The sequence below is a fragment of the Candoia aspera genome, chromosome 16, assembly GCF_035149785.1.
Source record: "Candoia aspera isolate rCanAsp1 chromosome 16, rCanAsp1.hap2, whole genome shotgun sequence".
Lineage (NCBI taxonomy): Eukaryota > Metazoa > Chordata > Lepidosauria > Squamata > Boidae > Candoia > Candoia aspera.
In genome coordinates this window covers 3353219-3377194 of record NC_086168.1, presented here as the reverse complement: position 1 = coordinate 3377194, position 23976 = coordinate 3353219, and the positions used below count along the sequence as shown (strand labels likewise).

Genomic DNA, 23976 nt, shown 5'->3' with positions numbered 1-23976 from the left:
TAAAATAATGGCAGATTAAATAATTCCTCCTACCTTGAGGCTTCGGGGTGTGGAGACGACAATTCCCAGAATTTCTGGGCACGCTAAGGTATTCTGATCCCAATCCATCCGGAAGTTTATTATTTATAAATTATTTATTCAGTTTATATAGCTGCCCATCTCACACAGTTGACTCTGGGCACCTCGCACAATTAAAAAAAACCAGTTACAATTAAACAGCTAAAATAAAAACAACAGGTAGTCCTCGCTTACTGACCATTCGTTCAGCGACCGTTTGAAGTTACAACGGCACCGAGTAAGGCGGTGTTTCTCAGCCTTAGCAGCTTTAAGATGTCTGGACTTCAACTCCCGGAATTCCCCAGCCTACGTGGGAATAATTTTGGAAGGGGGTAAATTTAGTGGTAAAAAATCAATTTCTGGTCAAGTAAATAGGACTCTGATTTAAAATAATAGCCCCCCCACCCTCTTCAAATTGTTCTTAGATTCATGAAAGTAGTCCTTTGGACCTTGCCAGCGAAGAGCCGGAACGCTTGCCCTGCCTGCAGCGTCTCCTAGAACTCGGAGCTGATATCAACGCTGCGGATAAACATGGTCAGTGGTTCTTTTTTCTATCTCTGGATTAATTAAGCCACAGTCACCTCGCTTCCAGCTTCTACAATCAAAAGCTTGGGGTTCATCTCCCAGTATTCCGCAGCCGGCATTGGGACCCTACTGAGAATTCTGGGAGTTGAAGGAGGCCCTCCAGATTTGAGGACTTCAGCTCCCAGAATTCCCAGCTGGCATTGGGATACCACTAAGAATTCTGGGAGTGGGAAGATGCTCTCTGTGTTATTTTACAAATTTTTCTGTTCTCCCTAGAAGGGACTTTGAGCGGCAGATTTAGCCCTCATTCTAATAGGATCGATCAGGATGCCCTTTTCATCATTTAATATTGAGAAGGCAGTGTGGTGTAGTGGTCATACTGTGGTCAGCCTTCGATGGGGGGGCAGATTGAAGCCCCCCCACTCATCTGCAGACCCCACTGGCCACATTTGGGCCCAACCTACCTGATAGGGCTGTTGTTGTTGGAAGACCCTCAAATTCACTTCTTTGACATTTCTGAGATATAAATGCAATAATCAGACAGATTAAAAAAAAAGTTGCTCTTCACTCATGCACTTGTTGGGGTTTGTCCCATGGGGACAAACATTTTAATTCCTAGTTTGGTACATTCAGGTTTCGGCTAGCACAATTTGCAAGAGGAAGCAAGCCCCAGCTAGTCTGACATTATACAACAGACTTGAATGGCCAAAGACACATGGAATTGGCTCCTGCCTTGCCACACTTTTCCTCTTCCCTCCTCCTCCACTCTCTAATTCTTCCAGGAAAGACAGCTTTACTGCATGCGCTGGCCAGCAGCGACGGGGTTCAAATCCACAACACGGAAAACATTCGCCTTTTGTTGGAAGGAGGTGAGTGACTCCCACCCGCCCCTCTGCAGTTCTGTTTGGGGGGAAGCCCAAATTCTGCACCTATTGCCAATTTTCAAGCAGTGCTTTGAGGAAGGACCCTAATTTCCAGATTCTGCTGCAAGACGAAATGGGATTTTCTGCCATGCGGAAAAAGTTCTTGTGGGTTTTTTCGCCCCTGGCAATTCCCAGCCTGGTGGGATAAAAGAAAATTTGCTCCTAAAATCTCTGCCAGAGATGAAGAAAATTTCAGAGCGCTTCTCCTGGGGGGCATGAAATCCGCTTGCCCCAATTTAGTGTTGGGCGGGCGAAGAGGTATGTGTGAATGTCATGCCTTTTACTATCATCTGCTCTGCAGCCTCCCTTCGCTTGTATTAGAATCCTCCCAAACTGCACTGATTTTTTTTTTTTAAAGTTGGAACATGAAGGGAGGCTGCAGAGAGATGTGGGATTGTAAAAAAAGGGGGGAAAAAGAGCTAAAATATATCTGTCTCACAGACAAAATTGGCACCCATTCTTTGCAACGTTCTCCGATCTGTTGTTCAGGAGGAGGATCTTGCTGGGAGATTTTACAGGTAGTCCTTGCTTAATGATCATTCGTTTAGTGACAGTTCGGAGATGGTGCTGGAAAAAATGACTTACGACCGGTCCTCGCATTTATGACCATCACCATGTCCCCCTGGTCATGTAATCACAATTTGGGCACTTGGCAACCGGTTCACATTTACGACCGTTGCAGCGTCCTGTGGTCAGTCACATGATCACCATTTTCAACCTTCCCAGCCAGCTTCCGGCAAGCAAAATCAAAGGGGAACCGTGTGATTTGCTTAACAACCACGTGGTTCGCTTAATGATCTCAGTGATTTGCTTAATGACTGCTGCAAAAAAGGTCATAAAATCGGGTTGGGTTCACTTAATGACTGCTTCGCTTAGCAACTGAAATTCTGGTCCCAACTGTCATTAAGCAAAGACTACCTGTATGGGGGTCATTCCCAGCGGTGTTCCCTGGTGGGAAGGTTGTTTGGTTAACGTTCAGCCCTTCCCTAGGAAAAAAATAAAGTCCTATCTTTTAAACATGTCCAAATTGGCAGGGCAAGGATCTTTTCCTTTGCAGCACTTCCTGGAATGACACTGTTGCTCAATACTGGGGCTTTGCAGTGTCAATCCAGGAAGTGCTGTTGGTTTTACTTTCGAGGTTTGTGATACCCTGCCTCAACATCTCTTCCTTAATAACAGGAACAGTAAATAAATCAATGATATCAAAGTTCTGCCAGCGTTTCGGGCAGAGGCATTACGATAGGATGGATGCCGTCAAGAGATCAGCTGTAGCACACTTCCGAGAATTTGGAAAATGTGTTTCAGAGGGCGTCAGGACCAGAAACGCAGCTCCCACCCCACCACTCATTAAAGCAACTGTGGCTTTTCCCGAGATTGCGTGTAAGGGTTGCCTATTCTAAAACAGTGTCGGACTCACAGGCAAGATTCAAGGATATCTGATTTATTAAAGAACAGTAAGCAGGATCACAAAGAAAGCTGAGAATGATAAAAGCGCGCCAAAATCAAACTAAAAACCCTCGGTGCAAATGAGATCCCTCCCCCTGTAGAATCTTCCTAGGCTCACAATCCCAGGTGCTCCTAACGGCTTCTGATGGTCCACGGGAAAAGTCCTTGAGCAGAGAACATAACCCAAACACATTCCATTGTAATGAATTCAGATACAGAGCTTGGTACAAGGTTCACAGCAGCTCCCTCCCGAACAGAAACACACGTTAGCGCCGTGGCATGTGAAATGTTACGATGTATAAACTACATAGAAACAGTGAACATGACATTGCGAGGCTGACCTCTGCAGCAGCTGTGCAACCCTGGGAAAGATGCAGCTACCTTAATAAGTTGCACTTGGCATTCCTGCACGTTTTAAAGCACTTCCACGTTGATCTTGGAACCCGGGTGTTCGTGCTCCTGAAGCGTATGCATTGGGGTTACCCAGATGTGCAGATTTAGAGGGTAAAATTTTACTTGGAGCGTGTGCTTTAGAGCAGCTGCCTGTTTTCCTGGGCTGTGCCATTCTTTCAGAGCCTCGTGAAACTCCGTCTTCCTACCGGACGTTTCTTGAGATAGTAGAGGCTCTCCAAAACCTTAAGAGGCGGAGCAGTCTTGGTTTTTAATTTGCAAGCTCAGCAGGGCTTCTTTTTAAGGGGGTGCCCGAGCCTCATCAGCGGCCAGTATTCTGCACCCCCCGTGAACCCCCCGATTTCCTTCTCCCTTCCCGTCAGGCGCAGATGTCAAGGCCACCACGAAAGACGGGGACACCGTTTTCACCTTCCTCATCTTCTTGCTCGGCGAGACGGTGGGGAGCGACGCCGAAGAGGCCGAGATGATCAACCGCTTCTGCTTCCAGGTGACGCAGCTGCTGATGGCGCACGGCGCCAACCCCAGCGAGTGCCCGCCCTACGAGTCCCTCACCCACCTCTGCCTCAAGAGCTTCCGACTCCACTTCCCGCTCTTGCGCTTCCTGTTGGAGTCGGGGGCCTCCCACAGCTGCTCCCTCCACGGCCCCGCCTGTTGGTCGGGCTTCGACATCATCTTCGAACGCCTGTGCTCCCTCCTGAGCGAGTCGGAGGACGACGGCTTCTCCATCGACCTGCTGCAGAAGGCCGAGACCACCCTGGAGCTGATGACGGCCAGCTGCCCAGTGGTGAAGCTGCCCAGCAACTTCCAGATCGACCTGAGCAACTGCCGTTACCACCAAGACAAGATCAGAGCTCTTTTCGGGAAATTGAAGCAGCTGGAGAACACCCCGCCCACTTTGAAACACCTCTGCCGAGCCCGTTTGCGGCAGTATCTCCAGCCTTGGCCGGTGGACGTGAAGGTGCAGGCCCTTCCTCTGCCCAATCGGTTAAAAAGATACCTCCTTATAGATCCGAGCGCGACTGTGGAGCACGTGTGACCTCGCAGGACCAGAAGCGGATCAGAGATGCTTGCCAGATGCCCCTCCGTTCCCCGATCCAGCTGTGATGTCCTGACAAGCACGTGAACGGGGAGACCTCCGTTTCAGCAGCCAACCTGATATTCGACAGCCGGCTTGGCCGGTCTGGCTTCACACTGCGTGCGGTTTACCAAATTGCTTGGAGCACGCTCAGCTGGCGGGGACGCGGGAAGGCATTTGGCGGCTTGGGATTTGCCACGGAATCACACCTTGACGGGAGCCAGGCAGGAGGAAAAGTACTTTGTGGAGTTGTAGGTCAACTAGGGAAAAATTTGCCCTTTGGCGCAAAAGTGTGTTGAGTTTCTGTGGGTTATATTGGGGCCATGCTGAACATCCGGGGTTGGGGGCCAGGGAGGAGATGGGGCATGCCAGCAGCCAATTAAAAGGATGCACCTACACTGCTTGCATATTGTCGTGCTATGGATAAAACATTCCTGTTCCCCTTTGTGACACCTCTGCTACAGGTAGTCCTCGCTTACCGATGATAATTGGGACCAGGAACTCCACCACTAAGCAACACGGTCATTCCGGCAGTCCCAGTTGCCATTGTTAGCCAAAGGCCACACGCTCATGGCGTCCTGCGGTCATGTGATCCACATTTGCGACCTCCTGCTGGCTTCCCCACTGACTTTGCTCGTTGGAAGTTGGCAGCAAAGGAAGGCCGCAAATGGCAATCGCATGACCCTGAGGATGCTGCGACGGCCACAACTTTGAGGACCCGTCATAAGTCCCCCTCGTTCAGTGCCGTTGTAACTTTGAACAAGTGGACATTAAGCAACTACTACCTGTATGCCTTGCTGCCGTATAAAACTGGATTTCAAGATGTCCAGAGGTGGGGCTGGAGAAGATCTCCTTGCCAAATTCAAGTTATTTTTAAAAATCAGGCCAATAAGGTTATTATCCAGATCAGAAGAGAGAGGTAACCTCAGATGCATTTTAGACAGCCCACCGTGCTGTAACCAATTTTTCTTTTCAAGATAAGGATCTTGCCTTGCGACGCTTTCGCTAATACAGGTAGTCCTTCCTTAGTGACCACAATTGGGACCGGAATTTCAGTTGCTAAGCAAAGTGGTCATTAAGCAAATCCGACCGGATTTTACTGCTTTTGTGGCGGCTGTTAAGTGAATCACTGTGGGCGTTAAGCAAACCACAGGGCTGTTAAAGGAATCACATTGATTTTGCCTGCCAGGAGCCAGCTGGGAAGGTTGAAAATGGTGATCACGTGGCCGCGGAACGCTGTGACGGTCATAAATGCTAATTGGTTGCCAAGCGCCCAAGTCACGATTATGTGACTGTGGGGACACCGCGATAGTCGTGTGAGAACCGGTCGTAAGTCGTTTTTTCCAACGCTGTTGTAACTCCGAACTGTCACTAAACAAATGGTTGCTAAGTGAGGACTACCTGTAACCACTTCCAGTGGGGTGAGAGTTGTTAGGTAGTAAGGAGAAATTAATCCGTTCCGATGGGGGTGCATGTGTTTCCATGTGAAAAGTGATACTCTGGGGCATCTGGATTTGCCACGTTGATTTACAGCCCGTTGCACAAATAAATTTGTGACTTCTTTCATCAACTCTGGTTCCACAAACTACAGTTCAGCACAGCCCAAGAACCTGGGTGCTGGCCAGGTTCATGCATGATGGGCACATCAGGTCGTAGTGCACAAACCCAGCCGTGTCCTGTTCAGGCAGTTTTAAAGCTGGGGGGGGGGGCAGGACTTGGAAGGGATGCATCTGGGCTCTATAAGAGGCTGTCATGACATTTTGTACTGCTGGCTAGATGATAAGCGATTTCACACATCCCCTTGAGTTTCCTGCATGCCCCTTCATACCGCACAGCATGAAAGGTCTGGGCGACACGCTGCTCTGGAAAGCGATGTTCTGCCATCCCGCCGTGGCTGTGAGTCCGTCCCTACGTCCTGAAGGCTGGTGCAAGTAACAGCATACGCATGAGGGTGTCATCCCATGCATTTCATCCCTTGCCTCCCACGCCCACGGAAAGGGGCGAGGTGGAGAAAAGACGCCATTTTTTAACTCCTAGCTTCGTGCTTCCAGGGTTGGACAGCTCAGAAGGGAAGTGACACCTCATTTGTGTAAGATGCTAAAGTAGGCTGGCTAAAGATCTAACGGGTGTTTGCAACTCAGTTTGGTCCGTTTTAACCTTTGTGCGGGTTTCCGGGGTAGGGCGTGGTTAATTTATGGTTCAGGTTTTATAAATGGGGTGATTCAGTAACCAAGTTAAGCATGTTAACGCAAATGCAAAATGATCCAAAAGTTTTAAGGATTCCACTTTTGCCTACCAGCAGGTGTATGGTGGGGTGCAGAATTAAACATCTTGGCCATCCTGGTTCCCTTTTGCTTTATATCCAAGTTTCTAGCCATCAGGCATTTTTTAAAAGCCCAGTGTGTTTAAACTATCCATGGGGAAGGCTGAGGACCCAAATGGGATTTTTGCTGTTTTCATGTACAGCTAGCCCTCATTTAGTGGCCACAATTGGGACCGACAACTTGAATGTTAAGCGAAGCGGTCATTAAGTGAAACTGCAACTGTGCTTACGATCTTACTTCAGCTTTCCTTTGCTTTACAGACCCACGAAGGTCATAAATGCGAGGATGGGTTGAAAAGTTACTTTTTTATCACCATTGTAACTCTGAACAGTCGCTAAACGAGGCAGTCGCTAAACAAGGACTACCTGTATGTTTGAGACAGGAGACTCTTCCCAGCAGGATGTGGAAACAGTAGTTTGTGTGATTTTAAAATGTTTGAAAATTGCAGAAAGGGCTAGGAGCATGAACCCTCAGGCTTTTATGCATGCAGTTGTATAGTGAAGATCTCAAAGAACTTTATTATATTAATTCCCCCATTTTTCTTTCTTTTTTTAAAAAAAATAGCGATCTCTCAAAAGTATTGTGATCATGGCAACTTCAAAATTCAATAAATATGATTACTGGATTCTTATCCTGCCTTTTTTTATATATAACTGAAGGCGGCGAACATGCCTAATACTCCTTCCTCCTCCTGTTTTCCCCACAACAACCCTGTGAGGTAGGTTGGGTTGAGAGAGACTAGCCCCAAATCCCCCAGCCTGTTGTTGGACTACAACCCCCACCAGGTTCCAAATTCCTTACGGCTGGCTGGGCTGAGGATGCTGGGCGCTGTAGTCCAGCCTCATCCAAAAGACCCCTTAGGCCCCCCTCCCTGATACAAGAGGATTGTTAAAGCATGAATTCTTTGTAGTCCAGAAGGTGAGGACTTGATGTAAACAAATGTCACCACCTGCTTTGCAGATCTTGTCAACTCTGGAGGTGCTGAATCCTGATTTTTGCAAAAATCCGCTATTGGCTGGATTGCTGCAAAACCCCTTAAAGCGTTCACCACGCTCGTAAGCATCCATTTTGACAAGCCATCGGTCCCCTTTTGATGGCAGGAAAGGTCAAGCAATACAAGCGTGGCTGTTTGGAAGGAGAATCTTCTCCCATTGGCTGGCCTCTGTTTGGGTGGGGAAGATTGCACCCATATTCCCGCCTGGGCAGGGGGTGATGGGAGTTGTAGTCATCCATTGCCTTTGAAGGGCATCAGAGTGGGAAAGGTGTTTCTGGGGCAAAGAGGACTTTGGGGATGATGACATCAGCAGAGAGAAGAAGGGGGGCACAAGCTGCTCCAAGCAGGGTCTTCTGTTTGTGATTGCACTTTGCTATGCCCAAGCCTGTTGTTCCATCAGACTGACTGGCCACACATTTTAGGAAATTCAAAGCTTTTTTTAAAAAAACAAAACAAAACCCACAAAGCAAAACGCAGTGTCCCGAGCCCACTCATTTTTCCTCTTCCCTCCCCACCCTTTTTTCTTCCTGTGTCGGTTTGGATTGCCATCCTGAAAACACGGAACCCATCTAGGAAGTGTTTTTTTTTAACTGAAGTGTGGGGGAAAAAGAAACTTGAACACGCCGGGAACGCTATGCCAGATTGCCGGAGACGTAATTCTGGAACTCGCTCCCACCATACAAGGTGTATTTGGCAGATCTTTTTTGCAACCATCACAACAAACCAACAAACTACAGTCAGGCTCACCTTTACTTCCCCTGTCCCAGGCCAGTCTACTGGCAGGGCCACAAGCACCTTTCCCTCCCTGCTCCCCACCTGTTGAGACCACGGCTGATCCCTTCATCCTGGACCTCTGGAAACCGTGGTTTGTCCGGGAGCCCACTCAGAATGCTCCCTGGACATCCTTCACCTCATGGCTAATGTGTAGACGTGATAGATCTCATCTGGAAAATTCTCTTGTTTCTCCTGGGCCAGAAGGCTGAGCCCGGCGTGGCGGATGATCTTACAGACCACGTCCAGGTCGCGGCAGACGCTACTGTCCACTTCGTCCATGATGACCCCTTCTTGGGCCATGTTGTCCTTAATGACAATGATGCCATTGGAGCGCAGTCCTAGATGACACCTCTGCAGGAAGCAAGAGAGGTGCTCGTCCGTCAGATGTCCTGTGGGGGAAGGAGAAACCCAGCCACGTGAGATCCTTCCAGGACCCAAGGGGGTCAGCCTTACTAGGTGGACACAATTCTACTTTATTATAAAGCTACATTAACAGAATCTTGCAAGTCTGAAAGTGCAATTCTCCTGCTGTCTCCTTTACAGCCCGAGAAACTAGGGAGGGTCCCTTCTGAGCCTCTTGCCCCACCCACTATCCAGCTGCGGGCTCTGCCCTCTCTTATCTGACCATTCCCTTGGCAGCATCTCTTCGCCCCGTCTCCCAAGGTCTTTCCCACATACCATTACAAAGCTCTTCTCCCCTCCTCTCCTTTTACTCTCCAGAAACCTAGGGAGGGTCCCTTCTGAGCCTCTTGCCCCACCCGCTATCCAGCTGTAGGCTGTGTTGCCTCTTACCTGACCCTTCTCTTGGCAGTGTCTCTTCGTCCCATCTCCCAAGGTCATTCCCCCATACCTTTACAAAGGGGGACCAGAATTTGGTTCCAGAATGCCACATTTCTACTCAGCTGTGTTCTCCTGTACCAACCATAACCGCGAGGATTTACACCTCACACTCGGCTATCCATCAGGGTTTACAAGCCCCCGGTTTGTGCTACACCCTCAGAGGTAACCAATCCACCAGGTGGCTGCATTCCCACAACACATGCAAACCACTCAATTCTAAACCAAGTTGCTGCATTTGCTTACAGCTAACCCCGGTTACTGTTTCGTAGCAACCCAGCCTGTGCAAGCCACCCAAATGGGTTAATTCAGGAACCAAGTTGAACAGATAAATCCCACCTATGAATTCACTCAATTTAATTCCGTTTGTTCAATTTGCCAAACTCACATGCAATTTATTTGCGATTCCCCCAGGTTCATCTGCCTGCTGAGCAACTTGGGGGGCCAAGCCCTCTCTTTACCCACTGTGTGTTCATCACACACAAATGCCAGGTTTTAAAATAAAAGAACAGCTTGTGCCCGAGAAGCTGGTAATACCACAACGTTAAACTGCGACGGCTGAATGAAAAATAATGCCTCTACCTCCACCACTGCATACTAGGGATATTTTAATCAATGAAACAGGAAAATATTCTTGGAAAGGAGCTCTTTCGTTAACTGTATTTATATCTCTGTGTCATTGACACCATTCACTACACATTTCTGCCAACGGTGATCAAGCTTGGAGCTGTGGTGAACGAATCCCACACTTTAAGCGCTCTTCAACCAGGTTCTGATGGGCCTTCTCACCTTTCCCACTTAGAAGCAACAATTAAGCAGAGTTTGGAAGCCCAAGAAAGAACATATGTGGCAACATGTGGGAATGAACCTTGGGAGACAGAAGGAAGAGCCGCAGACTAGACAATGGTCAGATAAGAGGCAGCTGAGCCCACAGATGGAAAAGGGATGTGGGAAGCGTCTCAGAAGGGCCCCTCCCTGGTTTTCCGGAGAGTAAAAGGAGAGGAGGGGAGAAATCCTTTCATTCGTGCAAGAATATAGCTTTACAATAAAGGTAAGAGCTAGTATTCACTGTTATGCTTCTCGTCTGGACTACCTCGCAGGGCTAACATCAGTCTTGCAAGTCTGAAAGGATTCCTCCCCTCCTCTCCTTTTACTCTCCGGAAAACCAGGGAGGGGCCCTTCTGAGACGCTTCCCATGCCCCGTTTCCTTCTGTAGGCTGAGACACCTTTTACACACCAGTTGTCCAGTTTGCAGCTCTCCCTCCTGTCTCCCAAGGTCACTCCCACGTACCATTCCGGGGGCGATTCTGTGCAGAATAAATGCAGGTAACCAGAGCTCCATTCTAGGATCAATTTCCTGCTCCACTGATTAAAACTACTCACTTTTAAGGAGGATTAAAATGTCCCCATTTTAAGCCAAGTGATGATGGTGGGGGCATTATTCTTCATTCAGCCCCTGTATAAGGTGGAGCATCAGCACGGGGCGGTGGGGGAGGACCTTAGCACCACCAAGTCTGCCCTAATCCTCTCTAGCTGGGTTTGCAAAACTTGTTCGGTCTGATAAAGATCTACAGCTTGAGTCGCAGATTGGCATTCGCCTCGGTCTGATTCTGCACATTGGGAAAACCCCTGCCAACTTGGCAAGCGACACTCACCAATTACCCACTGAATCCAGATGACGTCGTAAGTGTTGGGCTCCGGGCTGAAGTCTTGCAACCCGCAGCAGAAATAATTTCTGACCCGTTGGCCTTCCGCCCCCAGGTACGTCTTGGCCTTGTTCAGAAAATCTTCGGTCACATCCACCATGTCCACAGCTTTGAAAAGGGGCAGCAACAGCCGCTTTGTGATCCGCCCGATGCCAGCCCCACAGTCTAAGGCCAAGGCCGTCCCAGTCCTGTTGGGTCCATCCTGGTCGGAAAAGAGTTCAGGAAAAGAGGGACAGAAACTTGACAGACGCTCAAAAGCAAGCAACGCGCCTTAACAATTGTGTGCCCCCACCCCCCGCACTTTGATTTTGTTCTTTTCTCAAAGTTGGCACCTCCACCTTTGGATCTAAGAAACTGTGTGTGTTTCAAAACTCTTTCCCTGCTTGGGGAGATATCAATACACACTATTGCACAGGTTTGATTTTCACTGTCCATTTGAAATGATCCCTACTGTTTCAAAGTTTGCACAACAATGCAGTGTTTCTCAAACTTGGCAACGCTAAGATGGGTGGACTTCAACTCCCAGAATTCCCCATGCTGGCTGGGGAATTCTGGGAGTTGAGATCCACCCATCTTAACGTTGCCAAGTTTGAGAAACACTGGAATAAAGGCCACTTTACTAACAGGGGAAAAAACTCTTTTCCGAGCACAGAAAGACAGGGAAAATCAAAACATGGACCTTTCTTCCTTGCAAAATTGTTGTTTGTCTGTGTGTGTGTGTTTTTGTTTTACACAGTGCTATCCCAGTTGTACTGGGACAGGCCAACCAAGGTGGGTCACCCCCAGCCCGGGAGCCGCTCCCCTGGAAAATCTGCTCACCCTCAAAAACCGGAGCAAAAATTTTCTGGAGCTGCTGATGTCGATACTGGAAATATGCCCGTAGCCTCCTAACATCCCATCCACAGTGGGAGGGACGTCTTTCCAATATTTTTCAGCTTTGGAGTAGAATTCCAGCTCGTTTTCCACCAGGTCACTGGCCATGGCTGAGATTTTCCTCCGGCGCAGTAAGGCAAGGCCGTGGGTTTGCCTTTTTCAGGAGAAGAAAAGAGGGAGGGACAGGTGCGGGGGAGGAAAAACACACAATTAATTCTGAAGATCCAAAGCAACATAGGACAAGGTGCATCAACAGGACGACTTCCTACCATTTGAGCTGGAAAAACACGGCAACAGGATTGCACCCCTGTCCCAAAGGGCTGAATTAAGGCCAATCAATAAATCAATCCAATCTTTATTACGGTCATACAGGCAGTCCTCACTTAACGACCACAATAGGGACCAGAAAACTGGTTAAGTGGCATGGTCATTAAGCGAGTCACCATGTGACAAGACCTGATTTTACGACCATTTTTAAGATTGGGAATCCAGCTTCCCTAATGGACGTTGTTTGCAGGAAACTGGCAAAACAAGGTTGCAAATCGCGATCACGTGACCACAGGAAGCTGCAACTGGTCGTAAAAGTGAGCTGGCTGCCAAATGCCTGAATTGCAATCATGTGGACTGTGGGCGTCGTGTGACATTTTGTGACAGTTGTTATGAGCACAGGTCTGTTTTTCCGAAGCTGTTGTAACTTCAGACCATTAAACGGTCGTTAAGCGAGGACTACCTGTAAACCAGCATAGCTGAGTTGGGGCGCCGAGTCCCCACTCGGCTCAGTTCAGTTTGGACCTCTGATGCTTGCCAGCAGTTTCTATCTCTCTCTTGCAAAGCAAATTAACTGCAGCGCTCAGCCACCGAAAAGTTGGTGTGCCCTAATTTTATCTGATTTTGGGCCAAATCCAACGCTTCCCCCCCGCACCACCTCCCCAGCAGCTGGTATTCAGAGACGTTAAATGAAATGAGGTGGAAACTTAATATATACAGTGATGTCTGGCAGCTATCCCAGAAGCCTGCTGAGCAGGGAGAAATGGGAAAACGTGCCATGCCCCTGGTTCGGCTGGGCAAGACTTCTGAGCTCCTCTTTTCTTCCAGATTGGTCTTCCAGAAAGAAGTCCATTCTCTTGAGCTGACCTTAAACACCATGTAATGTTCCCCATGGTGGTTATGGAGGACTACTCTTTTCCTCTACCCTCCCCCTTTGACTTTCCTTGCATGTTATACCTTTCCAGGCTGTAAAAACTCTTTTTAATTGATTATCAAGCTCTTCAGCCGGTAAGGTAGAAATACCTTAAATAAATCATACACTGCTTAATAACCATGGATTGATCTGTCCTCTGAGGAGTTTAGTCTGCTTTTAAAGCCATTAGGGCTAGATGCAATTAAGCAAAGCACTCCAAATCACATTTCGCCCTTCTAATCTAGATCTCTGCACAGCCCTGTTAAGGAATATTGGGGGGGGGACGCTCTTTTGCCAGGGTGGGTGGAAGCTGAGGCTTATGGGGATTTGCACTCCAGCACACAGAACTGGATACAAACTGGGAAAGGGTAGACTGCAGGCTGTGCTGTAATCGCCAAAATATGCGTGACCAAAGAGGATGGGCCTTGGGGACTAAATATATACATTGCTTACCAGGAATACCATTCCGTGCCCAATTATGGCAACATACTCAGGAGTGTCATAACCCAGTGTGCAAATATCCTCTCCCCACAAGCCAGTAATTAATTGACAGGCATGCAAATCAAGAGTGAACAGGCCAGGTAAGCAGCATTCACACCAAAAACTAAACCAGGGTTTTTAAACATGGTTTGTCAAGCACCTGGTTTGTACCCCGAGCCAAGGCACAAGGGCTGGGTCCATGTCTCCCACAATGCCAGGTTTGTTAACTCAGCCTCATCTCGCCTGGGTTCTGACACACAATTAGCACAATGTGTGAATCTGGCCAGGTTAATGCTGGCCACTCTGTTCTGGCTTGCTCTGAAGTTCTTCTCTCCCTGAGTCTGTTTCTTGAGCACTGTATGGTTGTGTGAATAAGCCTCTTGGATAACAAGAGGCCAAACTCCTTAGAGCAAGGCTTGGCAGCTTCTCTTACAGTGTAATTATTTAAAAGCTACATTCGCACAACCAACTGAAGTCTACTTTTCTAACCCAGGTTGACACACCATAACAGGTATGTTCATGAAACAGGTGAACTGAAGCTAAACAAATGTAATGCTTTAAAGGGATGTGAGAAACAGTCATTTGCTGCCGGCCTGGGAATAGAGAAGGCCTGTGCGGATCCTGTCAGCTGTCCCTTAGTCAGACCATGGTTAGACATATCCCTGGTTTAGTTTATTTTTATTTTTTAAATTTTATTTATCTAATTTATCCCCGCCCATCTCCTCCCGTCAGAGGCCTCTGGGCGGTTTACAACAAGTAGTTCAAATCCTAACCCAGCAATTGCCCTTTTCTGCCCAACACAGAGCAAATCGCCCCCTGCAATCCATTGTCACACTTAAGGTTAACCATTTATTTATATTTATATTTATTTATATTTCAAATTCTGTCACTGCCCGTCTCACTCAAAGAGTGACTCTGGGCAGTTTACAATAAAACTAAAATAAATACAGGTTCAAATACAATAAAAACAGTATTCTTAAATCACAATATAAATACAAATATAAATATAAAATCCAAGATGGGGGTGTTAAAAAGTTCTTAATTAAATTCATATCTCTCAACTTTCTCTTAGTACTAGGCCTATTGTTTGTCCAAACAAACCATGATTAAAGATCCTGCCCCAGCACTGTACACAGCTGAAATGTCAACCAATATTAATGCTCACCGTGGTTTCCTTCAGCACTGGAATTTGAAAACTGGGCCTGGATTTACCCACCATAAATCAAGTGCTTTGTTCTGGTGCATGTGAACCTATTTCATTTGCAAACCTTGGTTTACGCTCAGCTGACATTTGCAGCCACGGTTATATCAGTCCCAATTTAGTGCCAAGCAGTATGATGGCTAAAGCACATTTCCTAGATCCAGAGGTCTTCAAGGCTGTTCCCAGGGCTGCAATTTGCACAGCCGCATTGAAGTGGGTTCTTGAATGATCCCCACATACGTGGGGAATCTCCCCCAGGCTCAGATCCTATTGAGCAGGCCACTCAAGAAACAAAACGTCAGAACTATTATTAGCACTGAGGACTAGAAACTTGGACTTGCCGCATTAAGTATATTTCTTCTGATTTTGTAAAACCAGATCTTGCTCCCACCCAGCACGGGGACAAGCTTGGAGCTGGTGTAGGGTGAAAATACACGGGAAAGCAAAGACTTACCAGCAATGGGGCTGAAACCCTCATAAATAGTGTTTCTCAACCTTAGCAACTTTAAGACAGCTGAATTTCAACTCCCAGAATTCCCCAGCCAGCCTTCCTGGGTGGGGAATTCTGGGAGTTGAAGTCCACACGTCCTAAAGTTGTCAAGGTTGAGAAACACTGCTCTTAAGCCTGGAGGCTGGGTTACTTTCATTTCATAAAGAAGTACTATTATGGTTATTTGTTTATAACTCCTCATATAATAGTAATCCCATCTTAGTATTTATATCTTGGACACAAGAATTCTGAGTTCAAATCTTCACTCCTCCAGGACTAACAACAATTTCTCCATTCACCAAATAACGGAGACCACTGCTGTGACCTTTTTGGAAAAAATCGTCCAGGATTGTATACCCAAGTCCACTGTCCCGGCGCAGTAGCCCGGGGGAGAAAATATACCAACTCTGCACATGCTCAGGAACGCCTGCTCCTCGTTCTTATTTGTTAAAATTGGTAATAACCGCACAGCTGGTTTGCTCCCCCCGCCCCCTGTCCATGTGGTTTAAACAATAACCAAGTCAACAAGGCGGGGATTGTTCCGGCTACACCAGGGAAAAAGGGGGCTGAGGAGCGAGTAGATCAGCCCCCCGGCGGAGAAGCGAAGCGGCCCGGGCGAGACAAACCCCACCCGGCCATCAGGATGAAGCATAACGCGGTTCCTGGGGGGCTGCGCCCCTGTGCGGGGTTCCCCCGGGGTGAGGATTTAACGCAGGCTGTGAATCCAGCCCAGCTGCTCTGCGGGCGTAGGGGGGGTCGTGGGGTCGTGGGGCAAAGTGGGCAGCGACCACCCGTCGGGCAGGAGGGAGGGGGCTAACCCAGGCAGGGCTGGGACCCCACACCTGCCAGGAGCGTAGACTTCGCTTCCCAAAGCTGGGGCGCAGGGGTTCAGCTGGAACCCCAATCCAGGAAGCATAAAAGCGGGTGGGGGGAGAGAAGAGGGGGTGCCAGGGTGAGGGGGGCCTTCCTCCCCTGCAGGACAGCAGAGGGGACCCCCTTTCGCCCCCTCCCCTTTCCTCCCCGTGCGGGAGCCACGTGGAGAGGCAGGCAGGCAGGCAGGCAGCAGCGCGCGCACCCGGGGTCCCCCTTTCCCCGCCCGCGCCGGAGTCACTCCGCTTCCCGACCACCCAGCCCCGCGGCGGATACTCACCGCCGGGAGAGCGGCCGGGGCGGCCGCGGGAGGCAGGTCCGCGCCGCGCTGCCCTCGCCGCCTGGCAAGGCGCCCCGCCTCGCCGCCGCTCCGCCTGGCCCAGCCCCGGGATCCTCTCCTCTCCGGCTGGCCCCGGCGCTGCGCATTGGGCCGGCCAGTCTCCTCCTCCGCGGCACGCAATTTCCTTCGCTGCCCCGGCGGAGGAAGAGGAGGAGGAGGAGGAGAGGAGGAAGGGAGCCGCCGAGCGCAGGGACCGCGGCCGGCCGTGAGCCAGAGCCCCCGCCGAGCCGGGCGCCGCGCAGCAGCCTTCACAAAGGGCTGTACCACCGGGCAGCAGCGCAGGGAGCGGAGCGCGCTCCGGGAGGCGCATCCCTTGCCCGGGGTGGCGCAGCGCCCTCGGCGGGGCAGGGCAAGGCTGGGATCCCACCCAGCGCGGGGTGCCAGCCGGCTTCCCCTGCCAAGCCAGCCTCGGCTTGGGCGTCGGCTGGATCGGAGCGCTCGTTTGGGGACCCGCGTTTGGCGCAGGGCTGGGGGGCGAATGTCTGAACCGTAACGAGGCAGTCAGGATGATGCGCAAGGGGTGGGCTGCCGGAGGGGTCCTGCGCGTCTCCGTTGAGCAGCGCGGTTCTTGAGCCGTGCCCGCTGTCCAGTTTTGTGTGGCCGCAAAGAAAATTAGGCCAAAACAGGTAAAGAAGCAATTGGTTTAAGAAGTTCTCCTTTTTACCCTTAATACCACTTTGGGACTGATATTTCTTCATCAGCGGCTCGGGGAAATTTATATATCACAGTTTTAAATTTTTTAATTTATTATTACTTAGGTAATTAATGTATTCATAAGGTAATAGAGGAGGGAATGGGGTATGTTTATGTGATTTAGTCTCCGCTGTTGTCAGCTGGTTTCAGCCGTTGTTCTTTAAATTTGCTGGTCACTGAGGGAATAAATACCTACCTACCTACCTTATCTGTGCCTGGTGGATAAAAGGGGGGTGTTTAAAAAAAGGTGGAACCCCTTCTTTATAGTTGCCAAGAAAAGTGCGCAGACGCATCTATGTATTTCCCCAGAAGTGCGCACAATCAAGACTGTTGGGGCCTCTGAAACCCAGGCCTCTCCCAGCTAACCAGTTGGGCTGCATTCAGATAACAAACTCAGCCCAAACTGCCAAGAACTAACCAAGGTTAGCTTCATGTCTGAAGGCAGCTGCTCTTTTTTTCCCTGGCGGGGGGGAAGCATTCTAGCAAATGCCCCTGGTTTATTATGTTTACTTATAATTATGAATGGATATAAATGAAAGTGAGTGTGTGCTTTATATATACACATTGTGTGTGTATAAAGATAATCAGGTGCTTATGTATCAGCATTACAGCTAGTCCTCGCTTAATGACCACAACTGAGACCAGAATTTCGGTGGCTCGGCAAAGCAGTCATTTAGCGAATCCGACCCGATTTTATGACCTTTTCTGTGGAGGTTGTTAAGCGAATCACTGCAGGCATCAAGTGGACCACATAGTTGCTAAGCGAATCACACAGTTCCCCATTGATTTTCGTTGCCGGAAGCCGGCCGGGAAGGTCAAAAATGGCAATCGCGTGACCGCAGGACGCTGTGACGGTCATAGATGCGAACTGGTTGTCATGCGCCCAAAACGTGATGATGTAACCATGGGGACGCTGCAACAGTTGTGTGAGGACCAGTTGTAAGTCAGTCTTTTCATCACCGTTGTAAGTCCGAACTGTCACTAAATGAATGGTTGTTAAGTGAGGACTACCTGTAGTTTTATGACACTTTAAAGACCAGTAAAGGGGTGGGTGGGTGTGTCTAGCAGAGTCCTGTTTATAGAAATGTAGTCCAAGAAATCGGAAGTGTGCCTTCCCTGCAGTAGCTCCTGCCCTTTGGAACATCCTCCGCCCAGAGGTCCGACAGGCCCCCTCGCTCCTGGACTTCCGAAAACGACTAAAGACCTGGTTTTGCCAACAGGCCTGGAATGGGAGGGGGAACAGTTATACCTGGGGATGGCTAGCGCCCTAAGTGATTTTGAGAGGCGTCCTACACCTACGGACTGATTAAAATCTCTTGCCACTTAGATTTTACTATATTCTTATTTTATTGTATTGTTATACTGAAATGGTTTTAAGTTTTAACTGCATTTTATTGTAAACCGCCCAGAGTCCCCCCATGAGGGGGAGATGGGCGGTGAATGAATTTATAAATAAATAAATAGATAAAATGAGGTTGGATAGAAACTTCCTTATGAGCTAGATGACAAGAAAAAATTGCAAAGTGGGCGGGACGATGGAGTCCTGCTCCAATTTATTTCATGTAGACTGGAGTACTTTCATAGCAGAAACAAAAGTTGTTGCAAGTAAATTGGGCTAAGAAGCAGAAGTGCCACCATGATGGGCCCAACTCAGCAACATCTGGAACCAGATGGAGTTTTGGGGGTGGGTTTGCCCCACACACCCAATTAGGCCAAAACCAAGCTGGGAATTATATTACGAGCCACATGACTGTGTTCAATCATTATTCATAATCTTTAATCTTTAAGATTAAAGCTTGTTTTGTTAAAAAATAATCAAGATTATTACTTTATTTACCAAAAAAAGATAGAAAGCAAATCATTATCTTCAGTGCATATATTACGATGATATATTTAGCTAGCCGTGATCCTTGAGAAGGATCCGATGGTCAAAAATATCAAATCTGGACAGAACTATTTGGTGGACTGTGTGTTAACAATCATCATCATCATCATCTAAGATAAGATAATATTTTATAATGCTAATATTAACTAAATCTTAGATTGATGGACCATTCAGGGCAGACTAAACCAGATATTTGTTAATTCCGCATTGATGGCATTAGCATGACAAAGTGCCATGGTGCCAATGACCTAACTGGCACCAAGGATGGCATTTTTAATGCTTTGTCCTGGTGACTTTGGGTACAGCCCGGCGGAAAAAGTTGCCCGTTGTATACGAAGTCGGCTAAACTGAGCTCCATTAATACTTCATTTATTATAATAAAAATGAAGGGAAGTGGTAAAAAATAGTAAAATGTCTTTCTCCTAAGCAAGAAACTTTGAAATATTAACCATCCCGTCATGCTCGGTTGGGTGGACTGTGTAACATCTGGAGTCGGAAAAGCAGAATCCATGAAGTAGAATCGTTCAAGAATTAAAAGGGTTATTCCACTGGGAACTTCAACTTCAAGATGTGTGGACTTCAACTCCCAGAATTCCCCAGCCAGCCATGCATGATTTGGATGCTTGGGAATGCTGGCAAATTTGTGGGGGTGCATCAACCCCAATTGATTTAATGGGCTTGATTTTGTTAGCTCATTTGTTTTTCCCAGCAGGACTTTGCGTTCACACAACACGCTTTCCCCTGGTTACCTTAACATGGTTTATTCACTTGACACGGTTATCCAAGATTACATGACAGGCCCTGCATTCCCACAGCATAGGTTAACCTCGTGACTCATTAATCCACTTTTCCAGTTCCTAGAATACTTTGGACCATAAACACCAGCCAACTCTAACCCATGAAATAAACTAACCAAGTTTAATCCTAGCTAATTTTACATATTGCGAGAATGGAACCAGTTGGCCTTTTAACTGATGTGCTTGGATGTGTTGTGTGGATCTGTCACACTCAACGTGCGTTAACAAAATTCCACGACAGTTTTTGCGGCTTGATACTCACACAAATAAAGCATATTCTAGCTTCGTGGGATAGTTCACAGCACCATGGGTGGGCTCTTACAACCCTAATCTTACCCAGCTCCATTTTAACTGCGTTTCGCTTGTGCATTTTCAGCCAATATGAACCAACTACATGGGCTGGATTTATGCAGTACCTTAAACCAGATTCAGGACAGGCTAAGTCTGGTTAGTGTTCATTTTGGTGAGGTTTTTCTATTTTTTCTTTTAATTTTATATATGTATGTAAGTAAGTAAGTAGAATAACCAGGAGATATGATAAAGTATAACCAAAAATATAGCAGTGCTAATAAAATCTGGAAAAAATAATAGAATAATGAATAAATGAGTGCCATTTGTAGGAACTAATTCATAGTGTGTTAATGTTTATTTAATTAATTAATTAATTTAGAGCAGTGTTTCTCAAACTTGGCAACTTTAAGGCATGCTGGCTGAGGAATTCTGGGAGTTGAAGTCCACCCATGCTGACTGGGGAATTCTGGGAGATGGAGTCCACCCATGCTGGCTGGGGAATTCTGGGAGTTGAAGTCCACCCATGCTGGCTGGGGAATTCTGGGAGTTGAAGTCCACCCATGCTGGCTGGGGAATTCTGGGAGATGGAGTCCACGTGTCTTCAAGTCGCCAGGTTTGAGAAACACTGATTTAGAACTAGCTCAATCCTTTAACATATTATTAAATCAGGATCAGGGTTTGTTTGTTTGTTTTGAGCTTAGCATGTGCTGTGAGACCAGCCCAGGCTGGTTGATGGTTTACCGTAGTCTATTTGGCAAACCCAAGGTAATTCAGAACCCAGGTCCTGGGAATTGTCTGAAGGCAGCTTCAGAAAAGGACTTCTTGATGGGTCTGAACAGAATTGGAAGCTAAACAGATGCAAATGGATAGTACTTTGGCGTGGTGGTTAAGGCACTGGACTAGAAACCAGGAGACCCTGAGTTTGAGTCCAGCCTTAGGCATGAAAGCCGGCTGGGTGACTTTGGGCCAGCCACTCCCTCTCAGCCCAACCCACCTCACAGGGTTGTTGTGGTGAGGAAAATAGGAGGGGGGAACACGTATTGCACCTTGAGTTGTAAAATGGTGGTGGTGGTGGTGATGATGATGATATATAAACCTAATAAACAAACAGCAATGGAAGTCTGGGTAACACTGCCATGTTTGCAGCAAGGTCCAGGAATTGTCCCTTGCAAGGGGGACCAGAAACAGTTGCTGTATTCAGACCCAAGTGGTCATCTGAACACAGCCTTTCTGGGGCCCGGGGAAGAGAACCCAGTTTGCAGGTGCATGCTTGCCCGGGGTAGAAATAAGGGGAAATGAAAGCAGCACGTCTTACCTCTGCGTTAAGAAGTGCAAGCCCAGGACTGGGTTGCTGCGGAAACAGAATTCGGTTGGCAAAATACCGGTCCTGGAACTGGCAGGTGAAGATGCCGGCCAATCAAAAGGAAGAGCTGGCTGGCCAAGATGAAGGCTGTTCTGGGCTCTGTGGCTTATGGGATTCGTTGGGAGTTTTGGTGGGGGACCCTCCAAGCCCAGGGTTTGCGGAGCAGGTGGTGCAGGAGCTCTATTGCAGTTTTTCAAGCTTGGCAACTTTAGGAACTGTGGACTTCAACTCCCAGAATTCCCCAGTGAGCATGCCTTAGGATGTGTGGACTTCAACGCCCAGAAATCTCCAGCCAGCGTGCTTTAGGAACTGTGGGCTTCAACGCCCAGAATTCCCCAGTGAGCATGCCTTAGGATGTGTGGACTTCAACGCCCAGAAATCCCCAGCCAGCGTGCTTTAGGAACTGTGGGCTTCAACGCCCAGAATTCCCCAGTGAGCATGCCTTAGGATGTGTGGACTTCAATGCCCAGAAATCCCCAGCCAGCGTGCTTTAGGAACTGTGGACCAACTCTCAGAATTCCCAGCATGCTGGCTGGGGAATTCTGGGAGTTGAAGTCCACACATCTTCAAGTTGCCAAACTTGAAAAACTGTGCTTTTGAGTTACAAAGGAACACTTTAAAATGACCAACTTAATTCTGTTCCCAAATCCTTCAAACCCGTTGGCCAAAGTTCCTACCAAGCTGCTATTTTTAATTTGAAAGAAATTCAAATTAAAAACTTCCAAATCGATGCCTGTTGAATAAATCACATAACACACAAAATGTGCTTCCCAGTGCAGCACTCAGGCCAGATGCGGTTTAGAAAAATTGGCCCGGCCCAGCCGTAAGCACTGGATTATTTTTGTTCCTTCTAAAACTGTATCCAGCTAATTTTAGGCTCTGCATTACAGTTTTCTTGTCCTTCCCAGCTTAAAAAAAGGGTGAGAAACCGCCTCTTTGTAGCATTTGGGAATCGAGGGGGCTCCAGTGTGTTTATTCCCTCCCTCTTTTTTTTTTTGCAGGGATATTAAACTAAACTATTTTCTAGATTTACACAATTCTGAAACCCCAATATCATACATTAACAAAAGGCAGGAGTCACAAAATGCATTGCACCACTGAGAAAGGAAACCCCTTGGACATTGTTTCTCAACCTCAGCTGCTTTAAGATGTGTGGACTTCAACTCCCAGAATTCCTGGGGCTGGCTGGGGAATTCTGGGAATTGAAGTCCACACATCTCAAAGTGGCTGAAGTTGAGAAACACTGCCCTAGACACTGTTAACCCTAACCAAGCTTTGTGTAAGTGTTGGCTAATTCATCTTTCAGTGTTGTATGAATGCCAGGCAGAGCCGAAATGCAGTTTTCGTGTCTCTCGGCTGCCACCTGGTGGTCGTGGACCACTCAGCTTTGGTCACAAGACAACATCACAGTTGCCTTACCCAGAACTGCGGAATGAGCTCACCTGCAATAGCACAACATCACTTTCCCCAGATCAGTGTCTCCCGATCTTGGCAACTTCCAGGTGCATGGACTTCAATTCCCAGAATTCTCATCAATGGCACTGCTGGCTGTGGACTTCTGGGATTTGAAGTCCACACATTTGGAAAGGGTCACGTTAGGGAAACAGTGTGCAAGATCCTCTCTCCTTTTTTCTGGCAAGGGCAAGACCACTATGTGCCTGTTTATTTCCAAGCCCAATTTCTTTTGCTATTTAGACATTTTATATGCTGCCCATTCCCGTAACCTCCCTGCAGCTTAAGGATTGAACCCAAAAATCTTTTTTCTAGAGCAGAAGGTTGCTGGCTGGCCAACTTCTTTGATAAAATTAAATACAAGCTGATTTCAAAAGCAACTTTGCAACAGCACTTTTTGCAGCGGGTGCGGGGGGAATCCTCTGTGTTCTGGTCCCAGCCTATAAGATACAGGTATTCCTCGCTTAATGACCACAAGTGGGACCAGAATTTTGGTTGCTAAGTGAAGAGGTCATTAAGTGGATTTGACCTGATTTTACCATCATTTTTGCAGCAGTCGTTAAGCAAATCACTATGGGCATTAAGCAAACCACGTGGTCGTTAAACAAATCATGCAGTTCCCCACTGATTTTGCTTGCCAGAAGCCGGCTAGGAAGGTCGAAAATGGTGATCATGTGATCACAGGATGCTGTGATGGTCATAAATACAAACCGGTTGCCAAGTGCCCAAATTGCGATGACATGACCGGGGGATGCCGCAATGGTCATAAGTGTAAGGACATGTCATAAGTCGGTTTTAGCATTGTTGTAAATCTGAACTGTCACTAAACAAATGGTCATTAAGTGAGGACTACCTGTGCAAACAAAATATTGTCAGGAAAAACAGATTTCTAAAGGGTTCCTTTCCTTTCATGCTCTGGGCTTACCAAAGAGAACTAAGTTCATGAATCCATTTCCTTTGCTCCTAGCCATTGGTTAAGGAAACCATCA

The 23976-nt window shown here is 47.8% G+C and overlaps 2 protein-coding genes across 2 annotated transcripts in view; one reads left to right on the top strand and one right to left on the bottom strand.

Annotated features, from left to right (window-relative positions):
- ASB6 (ankyrin repeat and SOCS box containing 6) overlaps nucleotides 1–4841 on the top strand; it is a 114522-nt gene extending 109681 nt beyond the window's left edge. The window contains exons 5-7 of the mRNA XM_063316074.1: nucleotides 483–591; nucleotides 1365–1451; nucleotides 3725–4841. Of these exons, the coding sequence (XP_063172144.1) occupies nucleotides 483–591; nucleotides 1365–1451; nucleotides 3725–4398 (870 nt within the window). The 3' untranslated portion in view covers nucleotides 4399–4841. The remainder of the gene's footprint in view (nucleotides 1–482; nucleotides 592–1364; nucleotides 1452–3724) is intronic.
- A 3651-nt stretch (nucleotides 4842–8492) lies between these two features.
- NTMT1 (N-terminal Xaa-Pro-Lys N-methyltransferase 1) lies at nucleotides 8493–12102 on the bottom strand. The gene is made up of 3 exons (XM_063315970.1): nucleotides 11892–12102; nucleotides 11022–11274; nucleotides 8493–8918 (listed from the first exon to the last, which is right to left on the bottom strand). The coding sequence occupies exons 1-3, from the start codon at nucleotides 12051–12053 to the stop codon at nucleotides 8662–8664; spliced, it is 672 nt and encodes a 223-aa protein (XP_063172040.1). The 5' UTR covers nucleotides 12054–12102; the 3' UTR covers nucleotides 8493–8661.
- Nucleotides 12103–23976: the final 11874 nt, after the last annotated feature.